Source organism: Aethalodelphis obliquidens, unplaced genomic scaffold, assembly GCF_003676395.1.
Source record: "Aethalodelphis obliquidens isolate GAN/ISIS:26980383/991018 unplaced genomic scaffold, ASM367639v1 scaffold23, whole genome shotgun sequence".
Classification (NCBI taxonomy): Eukaryota; Metazoa; Chordata; class Mammalia; order Artiodactyla; family Delphinidae; genus Aethalodelphis; species Aethalodelphis obliquidens.
The window spans coordinates 10905826-10928938 of record NW_020837967.1 but is presented as its reverse complement, the minus strand read 5'-3'; the positions used below and the strand labels follow the sequence as shown (position 1 = coordinate 10928938).

General features: G+C 35.2%; 1 protein-coding gene across 5 annotated transcripts in view; it reads left to right on the top strand.

Annotated features, from left to right (window-relative positions):
- The window catches only part of CCDC7 (coiled-coil domain containing 7), a 276653-nt gene that overhangs the window by 56364 nt on the left and 197176 nt on the right, over positions 1-23113 (top strand). For all 5 annotated transcript variants that reach the window (XM_027121767.1, XM_027121770.1, XM_027121768.1 and 2 more), the window contains exons 11-14: positions 215-245; positions 1412-1501; positions 11934-12019; positions 17146-17200. In XM_027121767.1, coding sequence (XP_026977568.1) covers positions 215-245; positions 1412-1501; positions 11934-12019; positions 17146-17200 — 262 coding nt within the window. The remainder of the gene's footprint in view (positions 1-214; positions 246-1411; positions 1502-11933; positions 12020-17145; positions 17201-23113) is intronic.

The following is a 23113-nucleotide window of genomic DNA, read 5'->3' as shown; positions in this document are numbered from 1 at the left end:
AGTGTTATATAAATCCATGGAACAAGTTCTGGGAAGAGACACAGCAAGCTAACAGTATCTCTAGGAAAAGCATTGAATTTTTGGAATGCTAGTCAAAGTTTACTCTAACCTTATTTATATTAAGGTTTTTACAAAGAAAATATATAAGCATATTACATAAAAATATAAATTTAAAATTATAATACATTATAGATATTTTTGGTTTGTTTTTCAGAGCTATGAGTGAGCAAGTTTTGTTAGAGGCTGTAAGTATAGTGCTTTCAGTTTGAAATTGCACTTTGTCCTTGATGTTGTTAATACAGTCTAGAAATTGTCAGGATATGTCAAGAGAGTCAGTTTATTCAAGAGATTTTTATGCATATGTGAGCTGGAAAGCTTTGTCTATTCTTTTGATTTTATTAGATTTAATTGTCACTCAGAAACACTTCATTTCTAAAATACTGAACTATAACATCCCACAGTCTTTTTCTTTTTTTAACATCTTTATTGGAGTATAATTGCTTTACAATGGTGTGTTAGTTTCTGCTTTATAACAAAGTGAATCAGCTATATGTATACATATATCCCCATATCCCCTCTCTCTTGCGTCTCCCTCCCACCCTCCCTATCCCACCCCTCTAGGTGGTCACAAAGCACCGAGCTGATTTCCCTCAGCTATGCGGCTGCTTCCCACTAGCTATCTGTTTTACATTTGGTAGTGTATATATGTCCATGCCACTCTCTCGCTTTGTCCCTGCTTACCCTTCCCCCTCCCCGTGTCCTCAAGTCCATTCTCTATGTTTACATCTTTATTCCTGTCCTGCCCCTAGGTTCTTCAGAAGCATTTTTTTCTTTTTTTTTTTTAGATACCATATATATGTGTTAGCATATGGTATTTGTTTTTCTCTTTCTGACTTACTTCACTCTGTATGAGACTCTAGGTCCATCCACCTCACTACAAGTAACTCAATTTTGTTTCTTTTTATGGCTGAGTAATATTCCATTCCCACAGTCTTTTTTTTTTTTTGCGGTATGTGGGCCTCTGAACGCCGTGGCCTCTCCCGTTGTGGAGCACAGGCTCCAGACGCGCAGGCCCAGCGGCCATGGCCCACGGACCCAGCCACTCCGCGGCATGCGGGATCCTCCCAGACCGGGGCATGAACCCACCTCCCCTGTATCGGCAGGTGGACTCCCAACCACTGCGCCACCGGGGAAGCCCCTCCCACAGTCTTTTGAAATTCCACTATCACTGATAGTTCCTTTGCCTCTTTCAACACCAATTATAACTTCACTATGCAGATTAATACCAATGGTTCATTATTTTTATGAGTTAATGAAGACTTTCTTACTTTAATAATTAAGTGCCCAAATAACCTCTCTATATTGATATGTTTGCTTTTCATTATTAATGAAGTTATAATATTTCTTTTAGAAAAACACACAGATTCAAAGTGACCTCCAAGTGTTGTCAGAGGAGAAACTGATGCTGGAAAATGAACTACAAAAGTTGAAGAGTACAGAGGTTAGTTAATTTTAGTGTCTGAAAATGGCATACATACCAATATTACTAATTGGTAGCAGCTGTGCTTTAAAAAAATAAGATAATGCTATATTCTAAATTACCATATATTTTAAAAAATTTATTTATTTTATATTTATTTTTGGCTGCATTGGGTCTTTGTTACTGCACGCAGGCTTTCTCTAGTTCCAGCGAGTGGGGACTATTAGTTGTGGTGTGCAGGCTTCTCATTGTGGTGGCTTCTCTTGTTGCAGAGCATGGGCTCTAGGTATGTGGGCTTCAATAGTTGTGGCACGCAGGCTCAGTAGTTGTGGCTTGTAGGCTCTAGAGCGCAGGCTCAGTAGTTGTGGCACACGGGCTTAGTTGCTCTGTGGCACGTGGGATCTTCCCGGACCAGGGCTCGAATCCGTGTCCCCTGCATTGGCAGGCAGATTCTTAACCACTGTGCCACCAGGGAAGTCCTAAATTACCATATTAGCTATCAAAACTGAAAGGATGCTATGAAAAGCAGACATAAAATTGAAACATTCTGAAAGGTATGTCTAAGCCAAATATTTAACTTTATTAAAATATCAATAAATTAGGTTTACAAATATATTTTAAATGCATTTTATTGTATTCTTTGCAACTGTGTAATGTGTGTGTCCCAGTTCACTCTTACTACATAGAGTGAATAGAAATACCAAGGATAGAATTTGTTTCCTTTTTTTCCCCTCCTCCTCTGCCATTTTTATATAGCTTATAAATTTCAAACTATACACAATGAAGTCAAATGGTGGATTAGAAGCAAATTTTTAACTATGTAAAAATATAAGATGTATGTTCTGACACAAAATTAACATAGAATGAAGAAAAATACTCTTGAATCTACTAATGTTGGTAACTTGGTATTTCCTCCTTAGTAGAGGAGGAAGCAGAAGTAGTACCAGATTTGCTACTTAATCAGTTAGAGAAGCAGTGATCCTACATAAGTGTCAAATGTAAGACCAGGGCTGTCACATAAGTTGAATTAGGAATAGCTTCATCTAGGTATAGGTCCCAGTGGGAATAAAAATAAAAAAAATTAAAATAAAGCAGTAAATTGTCATAGTAAATGATTGAATAGTCTGGCCAAGTGTAAGGATTCAACACTTAATCATGCACTGTTAGATCCACATTCAAAATCTTTGGAGCTTTGTACATGACTTGAAAATGTTGCAGCAGTTTCTGGTTTTACTTTCTTATACTGTTTCTTTAGATTTTGTATGTGAAAACCTAAAGAAGTATGGAAGTGTGAATGAGAAATGTGGAAGGAGCATTACTGCATATACAGTAGCAATATTATATCCACACAAAGGTGGTGACCAAGAGATCTGAGAGAGAGCCTGTTTTCAGAGAAGGGGATGGTAGGAAGAGAATAATGGCTAACAGAATTATGTTAAAGTCAGGATTTCTAATAACAACTATATCAATTTTCTTCCAGAGTGAGCTTTCTTTACTAACTGATATTATCTCTTAATAATTTTATTTTCATAGGCAACCAACTTTAGTAATCAAGAACCATGTCTGCCAGATGTTAATGTGTGTCAGTTAAGGGTTTTATTTTACTTTTTGTAAGCAGGAGAAACTGACACTATTTAAAGCAAGAAATGTATTGGATGGCTAGTAGGGTAACTCAAAGAATTGAGGGAAAATTGAACAACATGTTTGGTGAGAGATAGAACCAGGACAACTCTTAGAGTTAAAATAACAGAAATTCATGGATAGCCACTACTTCCGTCCTTTCAGGGAAATTTTAGAGAGGGAGTTTATGACTGTTTTCTTCCCATCCCTTTGGATACTGGTTCTGGAATTACTAAACTCTACTACTTCCCTTCTACAATGTCAATTTTTAGATGATTGTATCTTACTGGTCTTGCTTGGGGTCAGATGTCACCAAGACAGTTTGAGATGAGGGAGTTGAAGAACACTTTTAAATCTGGTGCTGTTTCTTAACAGAATGGAAAAAGGATACTGGGCACAAATAGCTGGTGTCCACTGTACTTGGTAATGTTTCCCTAATTAATATCTTAGCCATTTACTTATTTCAGGTGTCAGAAAAGTTTAATGTAAAGGCCAAGTATTTTAGGTTTTGTAGAGCACAGGGTCTATGTTGCAACTACTCAAGTCTGCTGCTGTGATATGAAAATAGCCACAGAAAATACATAACTGAATGACCATGGCTGTGTTACAATAAAATATTATTTACAAAACAGGCAGCAGGGCAGATTTGGCCTATACTTTGCTGACTCCTTATTTTTTCTTTTTTGAATTTTACTTTATTTTTTTAAATATAGCAGGTTCTTATTAGTTATTTTATGCATACTAGTCTATATATGTCAATCCCAATCTCCCAGTTCATCCCACCACCACCACCACCACCCCACCCCCCCGCTTTCCGCCCTTGGTGTCCATACGTTTGTTCTCTACATCTGTGTCTCTATTTCTGCCTTGCAAACAGGTTCATCTGTACCATTCTTCTAGATTCCACATACATGCATTAATATACGATATTTGTTTTTCCCTTTTTGACTTACTTCACTCTGTATGACAGTCTCTAGGTCCATCCACCTCACTACAAATGACCCAATTTCGTTCCTTTTTATGGCTGAGTAATATTCCATTGTATATATGTACCATATCTTCTTTATCCATTCATCTGTCAGTGGGCATTTAGGTTACTTCCATGACCTGGCTATTGTAAATAGTGTTGCAATGAACACTGGGGTGTAAGTGTGTTTTTGAATTATGGTTTTCTCAGGGTATATGCCCAGTAGTGGGATTGCTGGATCATATGGTAATTTTATTTTTAGTTTTTTAAGGAACCTCCATATTGTTCTCCGTAGTGGCTGTATCAGTTTGCATTGCCACCAACAGTGCAAGAGGGTTCCCTTTTCTCCATACCCTCTCTAGCATTTGTTGTTTGTAGATTTTATCATGATGCCCATTCTAATTGGTGTGAGGTGATACCTCATTGTAGTTTTGATTTGCATTTCTCTAATAATTAGTGATGTTGAACAGCTTTTCCTGTGCCTCTTGGCCATCTGTCTTAGACATGTCTTCTCTGGAGAAGACATGTCTTCTCTGGAGTAACGTCTATTTAGGTCTTCGGCCCATTCTTGGATTGGGTCGTTTGTTTTTTTAATATTGAGCTGCATGAGCTGCTTGTATATTTTGGACATTAATCCTTTGTTGGTTCATTTGCAAATATTTTCTCCCATTTTGAGGGTTGTCTTCTCGTCTTGTTTATAGTTTCCTTTGCTGTGCAAAAGCTTTTAAGTTTCATTAGGTCCCATTTGTTTATTTTTGTTTTTATTTCCATTACTCTAGGGGGTGGGTCAAAAAAGATCTTGCAGTAATTTATGTCAAAGAGTGTTCTTCCTATGTTTTCCTCTAAGAGTTTTATAGTGTCTGGTCTTATATTTAGGTCTTTAATCCATTTTGAGTTTATTTTTGTGTATGGTGTTAGGGAGGGTTCTAATTTCATTCTTTTACATGTAACTCTCCAGTTTTCCCAGCACCACTTATTGAAGAGACTGTCTTTTCTCCATTGTATATCCTTGCCTCCTTTGTCACAGATAAGTTGACCATAGGTGCATGGGTTTATCTCTGGGCTTTCTATCCTGTGCCATTGATCTGTATTTCTGTTTTTGTGCCAGTGCCATATTGTCTTGATTACTGTAGCTTTGTAGTATAGTCTGAAGTCAAGGAGTCTGATTCCTCTAGCTCCGTTTTTTTCCCTCAAGATTGCTTTGGCTATTCGGGGTCTTTTGTGTCTCCATACAAATTTTAAGATTTTTTGTTCTAGTTTTCGAAAAGATGCCACTGGTAATTTGATAGGAATTGCATTGAATCTGTAGACTGCTTTGGGTAGTATAGTCATTTTCACAAAGTTGATTCTTCCAATCCAAGAACAAGGTATATCTCTCCATCTGTTTATGTCATCTTTGATTTCTTTCATCAGTGTCTTACAGTTTTCTGAGTACAGGTCTTTTACCTCCTTAGGTAAGTTTATTCCTAAGTATTTTAGTATTTTTGTTGCAGTGGTGATGGGATTGTTTCCTTAATTTTTCTTTCTGATCTTTCATTGTTAGTGTATAGGAATGCAAGAGATTTCTGTGCATTAATTTTGTATCCTGCAGCTTTACCAAATTCATTGATTAGCTCTAGTAGCTTTCTGGTGGCATCTTTAGGATTATCTATGTATAGTATCATGTCATCTGCAAACAATGACAGTTTTACTTCTTCTTTTCCAATTTGGATTCCTTTTATTTCTTTATCTTCTCTGATTGCCATGGCTAGGGCTTCCAAAACTATGTTGAATAATAGTGGTGAGAGTGGACATCCTATGGATTTTATTCTTCAATTTGTTAATATGGTGTATCGCACTGATTGATTTGCATATACTGAGGAATCCTTGTATCCCTGGGATAAATCCCCCTGATCATGGTGTATGATCCTTTTAATGTGTTGTTGGATTCTGTTTGCTAGTATTTTGTTGAGGATTTTTGCATCTGTATTCATCAGTAATATTGGTCTGTAATTTTCTTTTCTTGTAGTATCTTTGTCTGGTTTTGATATCAGGGTGATGGTGGCCTCGTAGAATGAGTTTGGGAATGTTCCTTCCTCTTCAATTTTTTGGAAGAGTTTGATAAGGATGGATGTTAGCTCTTCTCTAAAGAGAACTCACCTGTGAAGCCATCTGGTCCTGGACTTTTGTTTGTTGGAAGATTTTTAATCACAGTTTCAATTTCATTACTTGTGATTGGTCTGTTCATATTTTCTGTTTCTTCCTGGTTCAGTCTTGGAAGGTTATGCCTTCTAAGAATTTGTCCATTTCTTCCAGGTCTTCCATTTTATTGGCATAGAGTTGTTCATAGTAGTGTCTCATGAAGCTTTGTATTTCTGCGGTGTCCTTCTTTTTCATTCTAATTTTATTGATTTGAGTCCTCTCCCTCTTTTTCTTGATGAGTCTGGCTAAAGGTTTATCAATTTTGTTTATCTTCTCAAAGAACCAGCTTTTAGTTTATTGCTGTTTGCTATTGTTTTCCTTGTTTCTGTTTCATTTACTTCTGCTCTGATCTTTATGGTTTCTTTCCTTCTACAGACGTTGGGTTTTGTTTGTTCTTCTTTCTCTAGTTGCTTTAGATGTAAGGTTAGATTGTTTATTTGAGATTTTTCTTGTCTCTTGAGGTAGGATTGTATAGCTATGAACTTCCCTCTTAAGAACTGCTTTTGCTGTATCCCTTAGGTTTTAGGTCATTGTGTTTTTCTTGTCATTTGTCTCTAGGTACTTTTTGACTTCCTCTTTGATTTCTTCAGTGATCTCTTGGTTATTTAGTAACGTATTGTTTAGCCTCCATGTGTTGGTGTTTTTTACATTTTTTCCCCTGTAATTGACTTCTAATCTCAAAGCGTTGTGGTCGGAAAAGATGCTTGATATGATTTCAATTTTCTTTAATTTACCGAGGCTTGATTTGTGACCAAAGATGTGATCTGTCCTGGAGAGTGTTCCATGTGCATTTGAGAAGAAAGTGTAATCTGTTGTTTTCAGATGGAATGTCCTATAAATATCAATTAAATTTGTCTGGTCTATTGTGTCATTTAAAGCTTGTGTTTCCTTATTCATTTTCTGTCTGGGTGATCTGTCCATTGGTGCAAGTGAGGTGTTAAATTCCCCCACTATTACTATGTTACTGTCAGTTTCCTCTTGTATAGCTGTTAGCATTTGCCTTAAGTATTGAGGTGCTCTTATGTTGGGTGCATATATTATATTTATAATTGTTATATCTCCTTCTTGCATTGATCCCTTGATCATTCTGTAGTGTCCTTCCTTGTGTCTTGTAATATTGTTTATTTTAAAGTCTAGTTTTCTGATATGAGTATTGCTACTCCAGCTTTCTTTTGATTTCCAGTTTGATTTCCATTTGCATGGAATATCTTTTTCCATCCCCTCACTTTCAGTCTGTATGTGCCCCTAGGTCTGAAGTGGGTCTCTTGTAGACAGCATATAGATGGGTCTTGTTTTTGTATCCATTCAGCAAGCCTGTGTCTTTTGGTTGGAGCATTTAATCCATTCACATTTAAGGTAATTATCGACATGTATGTTCCTCTTACCATTTTCTTAATTGTTTTGGGTTTGTTTTTGTACGTCCTTTTCTTCTCTTGTGTTTCCCACTTAGAGAAATTCCTTTAGCATTTGTTGTAGAGCTGGTTTGGTGGTGCTGAATTCTCTTAGCTTTTGCTTGTCTGCAAAGCTTTTGAGTTCTCCATCGAATCTGAATAAGATCCTTGCCGGGTAGAGTAATCTTGGTTCTTCCATTTTATTACTTTAAATATATTGTGCCACTCCGTACTGACTTGTAGAGTTTATTCTGAGAAATCAGCTGTTAACCGTACGCGAGTTCCCTTCTATGTTATTTGTCGTTTTTCCCTTGTTGCTTTTAATAATTTTTCTTTGTCTTTAATTTTTGCCAATTTGATTACTATGTGTCTCGGTGTGTTTCTCCTTGGATTTATCCTGCCTGGGACTTTCTGCGCTTCCTGGGCTTGGGTCGCTATTTCTTTTCCCATGTTAGGGAAGTTTTCAAATATAATCTCTTCAAATATTTTCTCAGGTCCTTTCTCTCTCTCTTCTCCTTCTGGGACCCCTATAATGTGAATGTTGGTGTGTTTAATGTTGTCACAGAGATCTCTTAGGCTGTCTTCATTTCTTATCATTCTTTTTTCTTTTGTCTGTTTCATGGCAGTGAATTCCACCATTCTGTCTTCTAGGTCACTTATCCATTCTTCTGCCTAAGTTATTTTGCTATTGATGCCTTCTAGTGTGTTTTTCATTTCAGTTATTGTATTGTTCATCTCTGTTCTTTAATTCTTCTGTGTGTTTGTTCTTTATTTCTTCTAGGCCTTTGTTAAACATTTCTTGCATCTTCTCGATCTTTGCCTCCATTCTTTTTCCGAGGTCCTGGATCGTCTTCACTATCATTATTATGAATTCTGTTTTCTGGAAGGTTGCCTATCTCCACTTCATTTAGTTGTTTTTCTCGGGTTTTGTCTTATTCCTTCATCTGGTACATAGTCCTCTGCGTTTTCATTTTGTCTGTCTTTCTGTGGATGTGGTTTTTGTTCCACAGGCTGCAGGAATGTAGTTCTTGCTTCTGCCCTCTGGTGGATGAGGCTATCTAAGAGACTTGTGCAAGCTTCCTGATGGGAGGGACTCCTGCCAATATTTTTATGGCATCTTCATCATTACACAGGGCAAAGGCTGGGAAAATAACAGGAGAGCTGAGACTGTACCTGCAGCTCCCCTTGGCTCTGCAGAGTGCCAACCACAGTTACATTAGCCTGACTCCTTATTTATTCCACTTCTGCCATCACCTGGCTTTCTACTATAGCTTCCTAAATAGGAGCTCCTAGATATATATTTTTTGATATGCTATTGCTAGAAAATATTACTGCATAAAAAGATTTGTTTCTGTTCTTTCCATTCTGTTCTATTGGTGTTGTGTATTCCTACACCAATGACTGAGATCTTTAATGATTATATATTTATAGTAAGTCCTGGTATTTTGTGGGCAAGTTAACCCACCTTGTAATATATGAGAATTTATTTGTTTTTGGTCTTTGCACTTTCTTGTAAATTTTAGAGTTAATTTGTCAAATTCTACTATTGCACTCAAGCTGTACATCAAATTTGAGAGATTTACATATAGGATATCAAGATACATCGTTTTGTTTACAAACATTAAATGTCACAATTTTGGAAAGTTTTGTAATGCTTACAATCAGTGTTTATGATTTTCTTCATAAAGCTCTTATTCATTTTTGTTAGGTTAATCTTAGGTACTTTGTATTTTTATGCTATGTTATTTGTATCTTACAAAATATTTTAAAGCTATTGCTAGAGAAATGTAACAAATTTTTGTATATTGAATTTTCCATCTACAAACCTAGCTACACTATCATAATGGTTAGATTTTTATTTCCTACTTTCATAATTGAAGTATCTGTAAATGATTGCCTAAATTTTCTTGCTTTCCAACTTGTAATACTTTCTTCTTCTTGCCTTGCTACACTGGAAAAGACCTCTAGAATAATACTGAATAGACAGTATGAAAGCAGGCATTTTGTTTTGTTTTGTTCCTGATATTAAGGGGAATGTTTTCTTGTTTCTTGTGATTAGTCAGCCTGCCTTTCTGTCTCTCTTTCTCTTTCAAAACCATGTATCAGGTTAAAGGATGTTTCCTCTTCCCATAATATATTTTCATGAATATTTTTTTTTATGCTTCCTAAAATTCTTCCAGCCTCTGCCACTATTGCCTTATTTCAAAGCCATTTCCATAGTTTTAGTTATGTGTTGCAACAGCACCCTACTTTCAGGTAGCAAAATCTGTATTACTTTTTAATTTGCTGCTCAGTGGGTTGCTTTATTGGCTGCTTTAGGGTTTACAGTCTTGTTTTTAACTTACTGTAGTTTCTATTCAAATGACATCGAATCACTTCATATATAAGAGTCTTGAAACATACTTTCATTTGTCCCTTTCTGGCCTTTGTGCAATTGTTTTTATACATTTTACTGCACAACACATTGTTATTAATTTTGCTGTAAAATATTACCTTTTATAGAGATTTAAATAACAGGAAAACAGTCTTTATATTTACCCACATAATTATCATTTGTGGTATTCTTCTTTGTGTATTTTCTTATTTCTATCTGGTATCATTTTTCTTCTCCTTGAAGGATTCTTTATTTTTTTTATTGTGCAGGGCTGCTGCTGCTGAATTCTTTCACCTCTTTGATTTCCAAACCAAAAAAAATTTCTTTTGCCATCAGTTTTGAAAGATATTTTTCCTGGATAAAGAATTCTAGGTTGAGTGGTTTAAAGATATTGCTCCTTTGTCTTCAGGCTTGCATTATTTCTTACAAGAAATCTGTTTTCTTGTTTATTCTTGTGTGTATTCTGCTTTTCTCCGCTGTCTGCTTTTAAGATTTTCTTTTTATTGCTGCTTTTAAGTAATTTGATTATGATGTATTTTGGGGGTTAGTTTTCCTTGTACTGTTGTGGATTTGTGGATATACAGTTTTCATCAAAGTTGAAAAAAATTGGCCATTATTTCTTCAAATAGTTATTCTCTTTTCCCACCCCTTCTCTCCATGAATTCCAACTGTAAGTATATTAATCCACTTGAAGTTGTCCCACAACTCACTGATGATCTGTTCGTTATTTTTTAGTCTTTTTTCCCTTTCGTTATTTTAGTATGTTTTGATTGCCAGTATATTAGATTTTTCTTAGTAGGAAATATGTACCAAAACTCGTGTTTAAACTGGAAAATTATTTGGCAACCTTAACAATTCTCATTAAAAATGTTATTATTATACTTATTTTCTATATTTTATAGGAATTGTTACACTTGGGGTTTAACTTGTGAGAACTTTGCTACAGTGAATTTGGTATCTGTTGGAGGTTGTGGTCTGAAATAGGAAATGATCTCCCAATACCTAGTAGTGTCTATTATTAAGCTCATCTAAAAGTTTCAATACTCTAATTGTCAAATTTTTTCTATACTTCCTTGTAGAAAATAATCCACTACTACATAGTAGTTCAAGAATACTTTAAAACCTGTGGTCAATTCTGCTCTAATATTTGTTTTGAAATGCAGATTTGTTACAACATGACAGAACAGTCTGAGCATAATGTGAATTTTACATTTGCTTATGCACAAATTCATCTGAAAATAGTACTAGGTGAATGTAGAAAAACAGCTTCTACAAGCTTCTTCGGTTTACCATGTGTATTGTGTACCACACCAGTCCACATATGGTGTTAAAACTTTTCATCCAATTTCAGATATCCTTCCTTCGCATACTGCATAATAACTCACAAGTTGAAATCTGTTTGATGCTCATTTCCAAAAACAAGCTTCATGTCTTATTCAAGATAAAGAGCTATGTTTCTCGTAGTATGTATTTCTTAATCATTTAACTGTATAAAACTGGATTAATGTTCTTAAGTTTTTATTTTTTTTAATGTATCATCGACAGTTTTTTTGCGTTCTGTGCACCTTACCCCATTTTCCTCATATATCCTGCAGTTTTTATCATATGATTTTTCACAGTGAGGTGATTTTCAGGATGTTGTATGCAATGTTATAGCAGAACTGACTGTAATTTGTCAAGGAATTTAATTGTTTGATATGTATTAGCTTATTTGCAACTTACATTCTGTAAAGCACTATAACAAACATTCAGCCTATATCATTAATTTTGTTTTGCTTTTATTCAGATAATTTCCCTTGAAACATAGTATAGTGATTCTCAAAGTAAAATGGCAATCTTAGTAATGTGTATTATCATGTATTTACCTTTAATTTATGGTCTCCTTAACTGTTTATTTCTGGCTTATATAAAACTACATAGAAACCAAAGGCTACAAGTGAGCGACAAAAGAAAACTATGAAAATGGAGAAGAAAAAAGACGAAGGAATATCTGAAGATTTAGAAGAGTAAGACATAAAGATACTTGTTAATATTTTTTACTTATAAACTTATATTTTCATTTTATACAATTTAGGGTCATATAAATATAACTTATTAACAGGTTTCTAAAAAAGCATAGCATTAGCAAATATATAGTTTTATAAGCAGACCAGGATATGATTATGGGAGAAAGCTGAGAAGTAAAGAGCAAAGAACTAAAAATGGGTTAGAGTAGAATAAATCACAAGATATTCAGGAATAGGTAAACAATTAAATACAAATAATTTTAGGGAAAAAAGGATTTACAGTGTTTTCTTGGTTTCGCTAATGATTTGTAATTTGTATGTTAATCCCTCTCCCCATTCTGGGCTCTTCCTTTTTACTGTACTTCTTGGTTGTCTTATTTTATTAAAAAAAGTATCTGTTTTTAATGTATATGGGTTATTGTAAAGTGGCCTTACCAAGAGAATATTTTCTTTACTAATATAATTTATGCAGTTGGAATTTGCTTGATCAAGCCCTCATATAAATATATAGCTTATTAACAAAACTATGAATTCAAACTTTATAGAGTTCCACAAATTCTGAAAAGAAATTCATCAGACAAATGGCCTTTTCTTGAGAAAAGAAAAGATGACCAGAGAAGAAAAAATGACCAATGTACTTTGGAAATCCTTTTCCCATCTCAATGTACCATATTTTAATCATACCAACGAGATGTCAGTTTGAGAAATGTTATTCAATTATTTATCATTTAACCTTTATGGATTTTATGGCTTTTAAAAATATGAATTTCTTATGAAATTTTACTTTCTTTTTTATTCAAGTATAATTGGCTTATTAGTTACAGGTATATGACACAGTAATTTGATATTTTAATACATTACAAATTGATCACCATGGTAAGTCTGTCACCACACAAAGTTATTATGATGTTAATGACTATATTCCCTATGCTATACATTACATCCCATAACTTATTGATTTTATAACTGGCATTTTGTATTTCTTTATCTCCCTTACCTATTTTAATTATTCCCCTTCCCTCCTCCCCTCTGGAAACCACCAGTTTGTTCTCTGTACCTATGAGTTTGCTTCTGTTTTGCTATGTTTGTTCATTTGTTTTTTAGATTCCATATATAAGTGAAATCATACAGTATTTGTCTCTTTGTCTGACAATCCATGTTGTCACAGATGGCAAGATTTCATTCTTTTTGTTGGTTGAGTTATATTAAATCATATATATGGTATCTATATCTATATCTGTATATCTATATCTGTATATACACACATCTTCTTTATCCATTCATCTATTGATGGGTACTTAGTTTACTTCCATATCTTGGCATTTATAAATAATGATCAATGAACATAGGGGTGCATGTATTTTTTGGGGATAGTGTTTTTGTTTTCTTTGAAAAAATACCCAGAAATGGACTTGATGGATCATATGGTAGTATTATTTTTAATTGTTTGAAGAACTCCCATACTTTTTTTTATAGTGACTGCACCAATTTACATTTCCACCAACAAAGCACCAAGGGTTCCTTTTTCTCCACATCCTTGCAGCACTTGTTATTTGTTGTCTTTTTGCTAATAGCCATCCTGACAGGTGTAAGGTGATATCTCATTGAGGGTTTTTTTTTCTTTCTTTTTTTTTTTTTTTGTGGTACACAGGCCTCTCATTGTTGTGGCCTCTCCTGTTGCGGAGCACAGGCTCCGGACGCACAGGCTCAGCGGCCATGGCTCACGGGCCCAGCCGCTCCACGGCATGTGGGATCTTCCCGGACCGGGGCACGAACCCATGTCCCATGTATCGGCAGGCGGACTCTCAACCACTGCGCCACCAGGGAAGCCCCTCATTGAGGTTTTAAATTGCATTTCCCTGGTGATTAGTAATGTTGAGCATCTTTTCATGCACCTGTTGGCCATCTAGACCCCTTGTTTGGAAAAATGTCTATTCAGGTTCTCTGCCATTTTAAAATCAGATTTTTTGGTTTTTTTGATGTTAAGTTGTAGGAGTTCTTTGTATTTGGATATTAACTCTTTATCACATGTATCATTTGGGAATATCTTTTCCCATATAGTAGGCTGACTCTTCATTCTGTTGATAGTTTGCTTTGCTGTGCAAAAGCTTTTTTCAGTTTGATGTAGTTCCATTTGTTTATTTTTCCTTTTGTTTCTCTTGCCTGAGGAGACATATACCAAAAATATGGCTAACACCAATGTTAAAGAGTGTACCACTTATGTTACCTTCTAGGAGTTTTATGGTTGCAGGCCTTATAGTTAAGTCTTTAATCCACTTTGAGTTTACTTTTGTATATGGTGTGAGAATGTAGTCCAGTTTGATTCTTCTACAATACATGTAGCTGTTCAGTTTTCCCAACATCATTAATTGAAGAGGCTGCCTTTTTCCCATTGTATATTCTTGCCTCCATTGTCTTAGATTCATTGACCATATATGTATGAATTTATTTCTGGGCTCTCTACTCTGTTTCATTGAACTGTGTGTCTGTTTTTGTCCAGTGCTATACTGTTTTGATTACTGTATCTTTGTAGTATAGGTTGAAATCAGGGCACATGCTACCTCCAGCTCTGTTCTTTCTCAAGATCGTTTTGGCTATTTGGGGTCTTTTTGTGTTACCATAGAAATTTTAGAATTATTTGTTCTAGTTCTGTGAAAAATGCCATTGGTATTTTTATAGAGATTGTACTGAGTCTGTAGACTTCTTTTGGTAGTATGTCATTTTAACAATGTTAATTCTTCCACTCCATAAGCATAGAATATTTTTCCATTTGTTAATGTTATTTTTAATTTCTTTTATCACTTTCTTACAGGTTTCCAGGTTCAGGTCTTTTACCTCCTCAGTTAGATTTATCCCTAAGTACTTTATTCTTTTTGATACAATTATGAGTGGGATTGTTTTCTTAATTTCTTTTTCTTATAGTTTGTTGTTAGTGTGTGAAACCCAAGAGATTTCTGTATATTAATTTTGTATCCTGCAACTTTACTGAGTTCACTTATTGTTTCTAATAGTCTTTTTTGGTAGCATCTTTAGAATTTTGTAAATGTAGTATTATGTCATGTGCAAACAATGACAGTTTTATTTTTTCTTTTCCAATTTGAATTCCTTTTATATCTTTGTCTTGTCTGATTGCTGTGGCTAGGACTTCAGTTTCAACATTATGTTGAATAAAGGTGATGGGCATCCTTGTCTTATTCTTGATGTTAGAGGAAATGTTTTCAGCTTTTTCTTGTAGAATATGATGTTGGCTTTGGGTTTTTCATATGGTACCTTTATTATGTTGAGGTATGTTCCCTCTGTATCTACTTTGTTGAGAGTTTTTCTCATAAATGGATTTTGAACTTTGTCAAAAGCTTTTTCTGCATCTATGAAGATGATCATATGATATTTATTCTTTGTTTTGTTAACATGGTTTATTATGTTAGTTGATTTTTGGATGTCAAATTATCCTTGCAACCATAGTTAGAATCCCACTTGATCATGGTGTATGATCCTTTTAATGTATTGTTGAATTTGGTTTGCTAATATTTTGTTGAGGATTTTTGCATCTATATTTATCAGTGATATTGATTCGTAACTTTCCTTTTTTGTGGTGTCTCTATCTGGTTTTCATATCAGGGTGATGCTTGTCTCATAGAATGAGTTCAGAGTGTTCCCTCCTCTTTAAATTTTTTGAATAGTTAGAGAAGGGTAAGTGTTAACTCTTTCTTAATGGTTGTTAGAACTCACCTTTGAATTGATCTGGTCATGGACTTTGGTTCATTGGGAGGTTTTTGATTACTGATTCAATTTCATTTCTGGTAATCACTCTGTTCATATTTTCTGTTTCTTCCTGATTCAGTCTTGGGAAATTGTACATTTCTAGGAATTTATCCATTTTTTTCTAGGTTGTCCATTTATTGTGTATAATTGTTTGTACTAATTTCTTACGTATTTCTGTGGTGTCAGTTGTAATTTCTCTTTCATTTTTTATTTTATTTATTTGGGACCGCTCTTTCTTTTTTTCTTGTTTAATCTGGATAAAGTTTTGTCAGTTTTGTTTAACTTTTCAAAACCAGCTCATAGTTTCCTTGACCTCTTTTATTTTTTCTTTTAGTCTTTATTTGATTTATTTTTGTTCCGATCTGTACTATTTATTTCCTTTTACTAATTTTGGGCTTTATTTGTTCTTCTCTTTCTACTTCCTTTAGGTGTAAGGTGAGATTGTTTATTTGAGATTTTGTGTGTTTGTTTCCTGAGGTAGGGTGCCAGATCCTGCCTCATGTGGTGGTTGCTGGCCTGCTGGTGGGCAGGGCTGGGTACCCAGGCTGGGGGTCAGGGGCTCCTTGGGCTAGTATCAGCCTGCTGGTGAATGGGTAAGCCCCTGGTACTAATAGTCTAGAGGGAGGATTCCAAAATGGTGCTTGAGAGCACCTTGTCCTCATGGTAGAATGAGCTCCCCAAAATGGGTGCCGCCAGCGTTTGTGTCCCCAAGGGGAGTCCCAGTTGCCTCCGACCTCTCCAGGAGGCTCTCCAAAATCAGCAAATGGGTCTGACCCTGGCTCCTTTTAAATTACCACCACTACGCTGGGACTCAGCATGTTAGATTTTGCATGTCCCAGAAGAGTGGGATCTACGTTTCCTACAGCCCTCCTGCTCTCCAATATGCAAGCCCTGCTGGCCTTCACAGGCCAGCAGGGCTTGCATATTGTTCTTGGGGCTCATCTTCTCAGGTTGGACCCCTGGGGTAGGGAGTCTGATGTGGAGCTCAGACCCCTCACTCCTTGGGGGAGAACAACTGCAATTGTGATTATCCTCCCATTTGTGGGTCACCTACCCAGGAATGTGGGTCTTCACTATACTGAGTCTTTACCCCTCCTATCCATCTCATTGTGGTTACTTCTTAATATCTTTACTTTTCTGGTAGTCTTCATGTCATTCTCATCAATAGTTGCTCTGTAAATAGTTGTAATTTTGGTGTGCCTGTGGGAGGAGGTAAATTTGGGGTCTTCCTACTCCATCATTTTGGGTGCACCTCTCAAAATTTCATTTCTTTAAAATGGTTTGAGTACTCATCAAGAAAGCAAAGTAGTCATGCAAATATCATAAAATATCATGATATATTTAAAAACATTTTTTTTTTTCAGGAAGAAGTCTGTAGTGAAAGAGCTTAAAGTAAAAGAAGATATGCCTCAAGTCCAGGTAACACAGAATCTCTTTCTGTGCATCTAAATGTGATTAATAAGGCTCTGATAATTGTATATATAGATGATATTAGTATGTATATGAATATAGGTGTGTATGTATGTGTGTTTGTGAGTGTATATGTGTACTAAATTTCTTCCTAAGATACTTCTTTCTTGTCAGTTGGCTTTTCTCAGCAAGTTTCGAAAACCAAATGGTAAATTTAGACACATTTACTGTCAAGGTTATGAAAATTACCATAGTTCACTCAGTTATAGGCAGTATCATGGAGGAAAGACCATCATATTATGAGTCAGAGCAGACTTACTAGTTAAGTGACATTGGACAAGTCCCTTTAACCTACTTGAACTTCATATTTTTCATCACTAAAATGGGTAAAACAATAGCTTCCCTATCTATTTTAAGAAGGTATAAGAGATGCAAGAAGCAAATAGGAAAAATTTTCAGACATTGTAAATATAGCCCACTCTTTTTTACGTGATCCAATGAAAAGAATACAAGTAACCCTTTGTTTCATCTTGTCTTTGGTAAACTTTCTTTTGCTACAAGTTGACTTCTTAACTATCAGAGCATCATGTCACCCATTTGGTCACTCTCATCCCATGAGTGGCTGGACTTAAGTGTCCTACAAGTATGTACCTGCATGATTCAAGAATCAAATAACATAAATTTGCAAAGAAAATGAGAGTACTGCTTGAAATACTGAGTATAAAATGAACAACTTTATGGTATTAGTTTTCTGTTTCTGCATAACAAGTTACATCACATTTTGCAGCTTAAAACAATTTAAATTGTCTCATAGTTTTGAATGGCTTAGGAGTCTGAGCATGGCTAATCTGTGCCTTATGCTCAAGGCCTCACCATACAGCAGTCAAGGCGTTGGCTAGGCTCTGCTTTTTTTGGTCACTTGGGGTCCTCTTCCAAGCTTAAGTAGATGTGGCAAATTTCAGTTCTGTGCAGTTGTAGGACTGGGGCATTTAGCCATGTGGCCTTCTCCATAAGCAGTTTACATTATAGCATCTCACTTCTTCTTTAAGGCCAGCAAAGAGTCTCTCTTTCTTGCTAAGACAGTCTCATGCAATATAATATGATCATGAGAGTGACACCTTATCACCTCACCTATATAGTTGATCCTTGAACGACATGGAGTTTAGGAATGCCGTCCCCTCCCTCACAGTCGAAAATTTGCATACTGCTATCTCTGCCTCAAAAACAAAGGAATTGATAAATGACTCACCAAAGGGCAGGAAGGCAAAACAGCTAGGGTAGAGTCAGGACTCAAACCCTAGTTATTTTATTTTATTTTATTTTATTTTTTATTTTTTTTTGCGGTACGCGGGCCTCTCACTGTTGTGGCCTCTCCTGTCGTGGAGCACAGGTGGACTCTCAACCACTGCGCCACCAGGGAAGCCCCAAACCCTAGTTCTTTTGATTCCACATATTGTGATCTCTAATCGAACACACTTTTCCCTATACTTAGTTGATACAAAGATCTGTAAAATGAAAATATAGGTACAGTATTCATTGAAAAATATCTTTGTATAAGTAGACCCAGGCAGTTCAAACCCATGTTGTTCACAGGTCAAATACATAATACAGTCTAGTAAGTGGATTGGCATCTCATCACTGTGCAATATTCTCTTGGCTAAAAGCAAGTCACAGGTTGTATTCACACTAAAAGGAGTGGATTATACAGAGCATAACTTCAGGGATGGAGATCATGGAGGCCATTTTAGTATTCTGCCTACCATACCAGGTGATTTTATATAGAACAGCATTTTGTGTGTATTTTAAAAACATTTATTATAATTCCATTTTTAAATTAATATTGTAAGTCTTGAAACTAGTGTTTTAGTTCATTTGGGCCATGTCTTAGTCCCTTCAGACTGCTTTAACAAAATTTCAGGGATTGGGTAGCTTATAAACAACAGAAATTTATTTCTAACAGTTCTGGGGGCTAGATGTTCAAAATCAGAGTACCAGCATGATGGGGTGAGGGTCCTCTTCTGGCTTTCAGAATTCTTGTATTCTCATATGCAGAAGGAGAGCTTTCTCAGGCCCCTTTTATAAGGGCGTTAATCTCATTCATGAAGGCTCTGCCCTCATGACCTAATCACCTCCCAAAGGCTCTGCCTCCTAATATGATCACAGTGGGCATTAGGATTTCAACATAATGAATTTGAGGGCAGGACACAAACATTTGGACCATAGCAGGCTTCTATAACAAAATACTTTAGACTGGGTAGCTTAAATAACAAACATTTATTTCTCACAGTTCTGGAGGTAGGGAAGTCCAAAGATCAAGTCACCAGCAGATTTGGTGTCCAGTGAGAACCTGATTCCCGGTTCATAGATGGCCATATTCTTGCTGTGTCTTTACATGGCAGAAATGGCAGAGGAGCTCTCTAGAATCTCTTTTATAGGGTGCTAATTCCATTCATGAGAGTACCACCCTCATGACCTATTCATCTCCCAGTGGCTCCACCTCCAAATACCATTACATTAGGGATTAGATTTCAATATATGAATTTTGGGGGGCACAAGCATTCAATTTGTAGCAGATAGTGTCATTTAAATTTTTTTTTCTGAATTTAAAATAAAAATTTTCTGTGTGGGTATACTTTTTTCTGGAGAAGTTCTGTGGATATAATGAGAATTTTAAAGGAATTTGGGAATTTATCTCCCTCCTCCAAAACTTCATTATGAACTATCACTGATCTAGACCATTTTACAGAGACCAATAGAAGCTAAAATGTGACTTGCTTAGTTTAGAGAACAAATTGGTACTGAAATCTGAACTGCAAACATGGCTCTCTGAATCCTGCTTAGCATTTGCAATTACAGTCAGTCCTTGAACAACATGGGTTTGTGCTGTGAGGGGCCACTTATACATGGATTTTTTCCAATAAATATGTACTGTAGTACTACACAGTCTGTGGTTGGTTGAATCTGCAGGTGTGGAACCATGTATATATACAAAGGGCCAGCTGTAAATTTGTATGTGGATTTTCTGTTGGGTGGGTTCCTGTAACCCCCATGTTTTTCAAGGGTCAGTTATAGGGAAAATGTATTCGGTTTTGCTTCCTCAGGCAGGCATGGGTATTAGAATCAGTTGGTATTATTATCTATCTGTCCAAGTAAGTATAATGTTTGTAAAATTTTTTAATAAGTCATGTAAAACTATATTTTAGTTTTTTTACATGACATAGTTTTTTTATTAGTTGTTCATTAGGGTATGGATTGGATTTTGCAGTCAGGGAGAACAACTAGAGAGTTTTTGCAATAATTTAACTCAGTGATAAACTAGTTAATTATAAGTTAAATGTATTAAGATAGAAATGTAAATAACATTTCTTATAATCCAAATTTTACTGTTGCCAAATGGAAAGATTTAATTTTATAAAAATATTAATCCCTTAAAATTAATAAATGTACTGCATTTCTAGTCAGAATTCAAAAAGGACTTTTTTAAAAGGGAGAAATGATTTGAAGATTATGTAAAATTTACCTGTAAAATTATCTAGGAGCCTTTTAAAAAATGGTAGTTCTTTGACCAGTTTCCAAATTCCTTTTGAGATTATTGGTGCATCTATTTTTGTAGTTTATATTTTCATATAAATTTATCTATTTCTAATGGTTTTTCAAGTGTACTGCTTGAATTTTACGTTATTTTTTTTTTTCTGTATCTCTATTTCTAACTTCTTTTTCCATTTACAGAAGTATTTGTTGTTTTTTTTTCTTTCCTTTTAATCAGGTTTGTCAGGGGATTATAATTTTTATATAAAAATAGTTTTGGAGTTTCACTTAGCTATTTTACTGTTTTATTTCTTGTTGCTGTTACTGTTTGTTTTCTACTTAATTACTCTAACCTTTATTGTTATTAATTTCTTCTACCACTTTTTGTCTTTGGTTTATTTTTAGTTTCTTTTCAAATCTGTATTAGTTATATAGGTAGTTTATTTATTTTTACATTTGTTTAATTACAGTTAAACAATATTTAGGCGACACATTTTTCACTGAATACAACTTCATTTGTATTTTATAGGTGTTTGAGTTTTTCTTTGTTTCACAAAAATGTTTTTAGTTCATCTTTTCATTGTTGGTTTACCTTTTTATAGAATTAACATCAGAAAATAGTACATAGAAAGTCCATACTTTTTGAAAGTTTTAAAAGGTATGTTTTGTGGTCAAGTGCATATGTTTATTTCAGTTTTCTATTACTCTATAACAAAGTACCCTAATATATAGAGGTCTACTACACCAATAGTTAATTATTTCTCATTGATTTTGGGGTTGGCTGGGCTTATCGGGATGATTCTTCTGCTCCATGTTGTACTGGGGTCACTCATGTAGCTTCATTCAGCTTTAGAATGTTTAAGATGGCTTCCTCAAATGTCTGGTGGTAAGTGGAATGGCTAAGGGCTGAATCTTTCTTTCATGTGGTTGATCATCATTTAGTAGTCAAGCCCACGTATCATTACACAGAAGCTGGACTCCAGTAGCTCAAAAGAAACTGCAAGACCCTTTAAGACCTGCACTCAGAAGCCTTAGAACATAATTTCCCCACATTTTACTGGTTAGGGGCCAGCCCAGACTCAAAGGGAGGGAAAATATATTCTACTTTTTGATGGGAGAAAGGGCATATGTAGGTAGGGGTGGTACAAATTATAGATGGTCATTTTTGGAAATAGTCTATGATAGTCTTCCCTCTGGCTACATGTTAATATTTCTCCCACATGCAAAATGTACTCACCTCTTACTTCTAAAATCTCATTACATTCTAGTTTTATCTTGAAGTCTAAGATCTTATCATCTATACCAGGTCTAGATATGGATGAGGCTTCTTGGCACAGCTCCTTTTGATCTGGAGATGTGTTATCTAAAAAGGCAAGTGGTGCAATCACTGAGGAAAACGGTATGAAGGTTCCTCATAAGACTAAAAATAGAACTGCCACATGATCCAGCAATTCCACTCCTGGGTATATATTCAAAGGAAACAGGAATATTAATTTAAAAGATACATGCACCCCAGTGTGTTCATAGTAGCATTATTTACAATAGCCAAAATATGGAAACAACCTAAGTGTCCATCAACATATGAATAGATATTATTGATATATATATATATCAATAATATATATATGTGGTATATATATATATATATATATTTATATATAATGGAATACTATTCAACCATAAAAAAAGAATGAAAATTTGCCACTTGCAACAACATAGATGGACCTGAAGAGTATTATGCTTAGTGAAATAAGTCAGGGAAGACAAATACTGTATGTTACCATATATATTGGAAATCTAAAAAAATAAACAAATAAATATAACAAAACAGAAACAGACTCACAGATATAGAGAAAAAACTAGTGTTTACCAGTGGGGAGAGGGAAACAGTGGGGAGCAACATAGAGGTAGTGGATTGAGAGTTACAAACTACTATGTATGAAATACATAAGCTACAAGGATATATTGTACAGCACAGGAAACGTAGCAGAAAAAAATAAATAAACAGGCAATTTATTGTATTTTTACCACCCTCCAACACATGCCTAACACGTTACTGAGAAAAGAATAAGATGACTGCAAGAGACACTATTATTCAAAAGAGGGGAAAACAGAAAGCACATGATTCAGGGCAATTCTGAAATCCAGCCAGACACTTGTCACTAGTTCTCTTGACTCTCAGGGTGGGGAATGTACCTAGATTAGGGTCTAGTTTTGCTTCCTGGGAATGATTTCCTAATTCATTTTTATAAGTAGCCCTCGATTTTATGGTATGGTACATTGAATCCACTGTCTGACTCATCATTCTTTTTCTGTAAGAAATGACCCATGTTTGCAGTGGAATAATTCTCTTAGCCTGCTTTCTGCTCATAAAAAATTAGGGATCTGGAGATT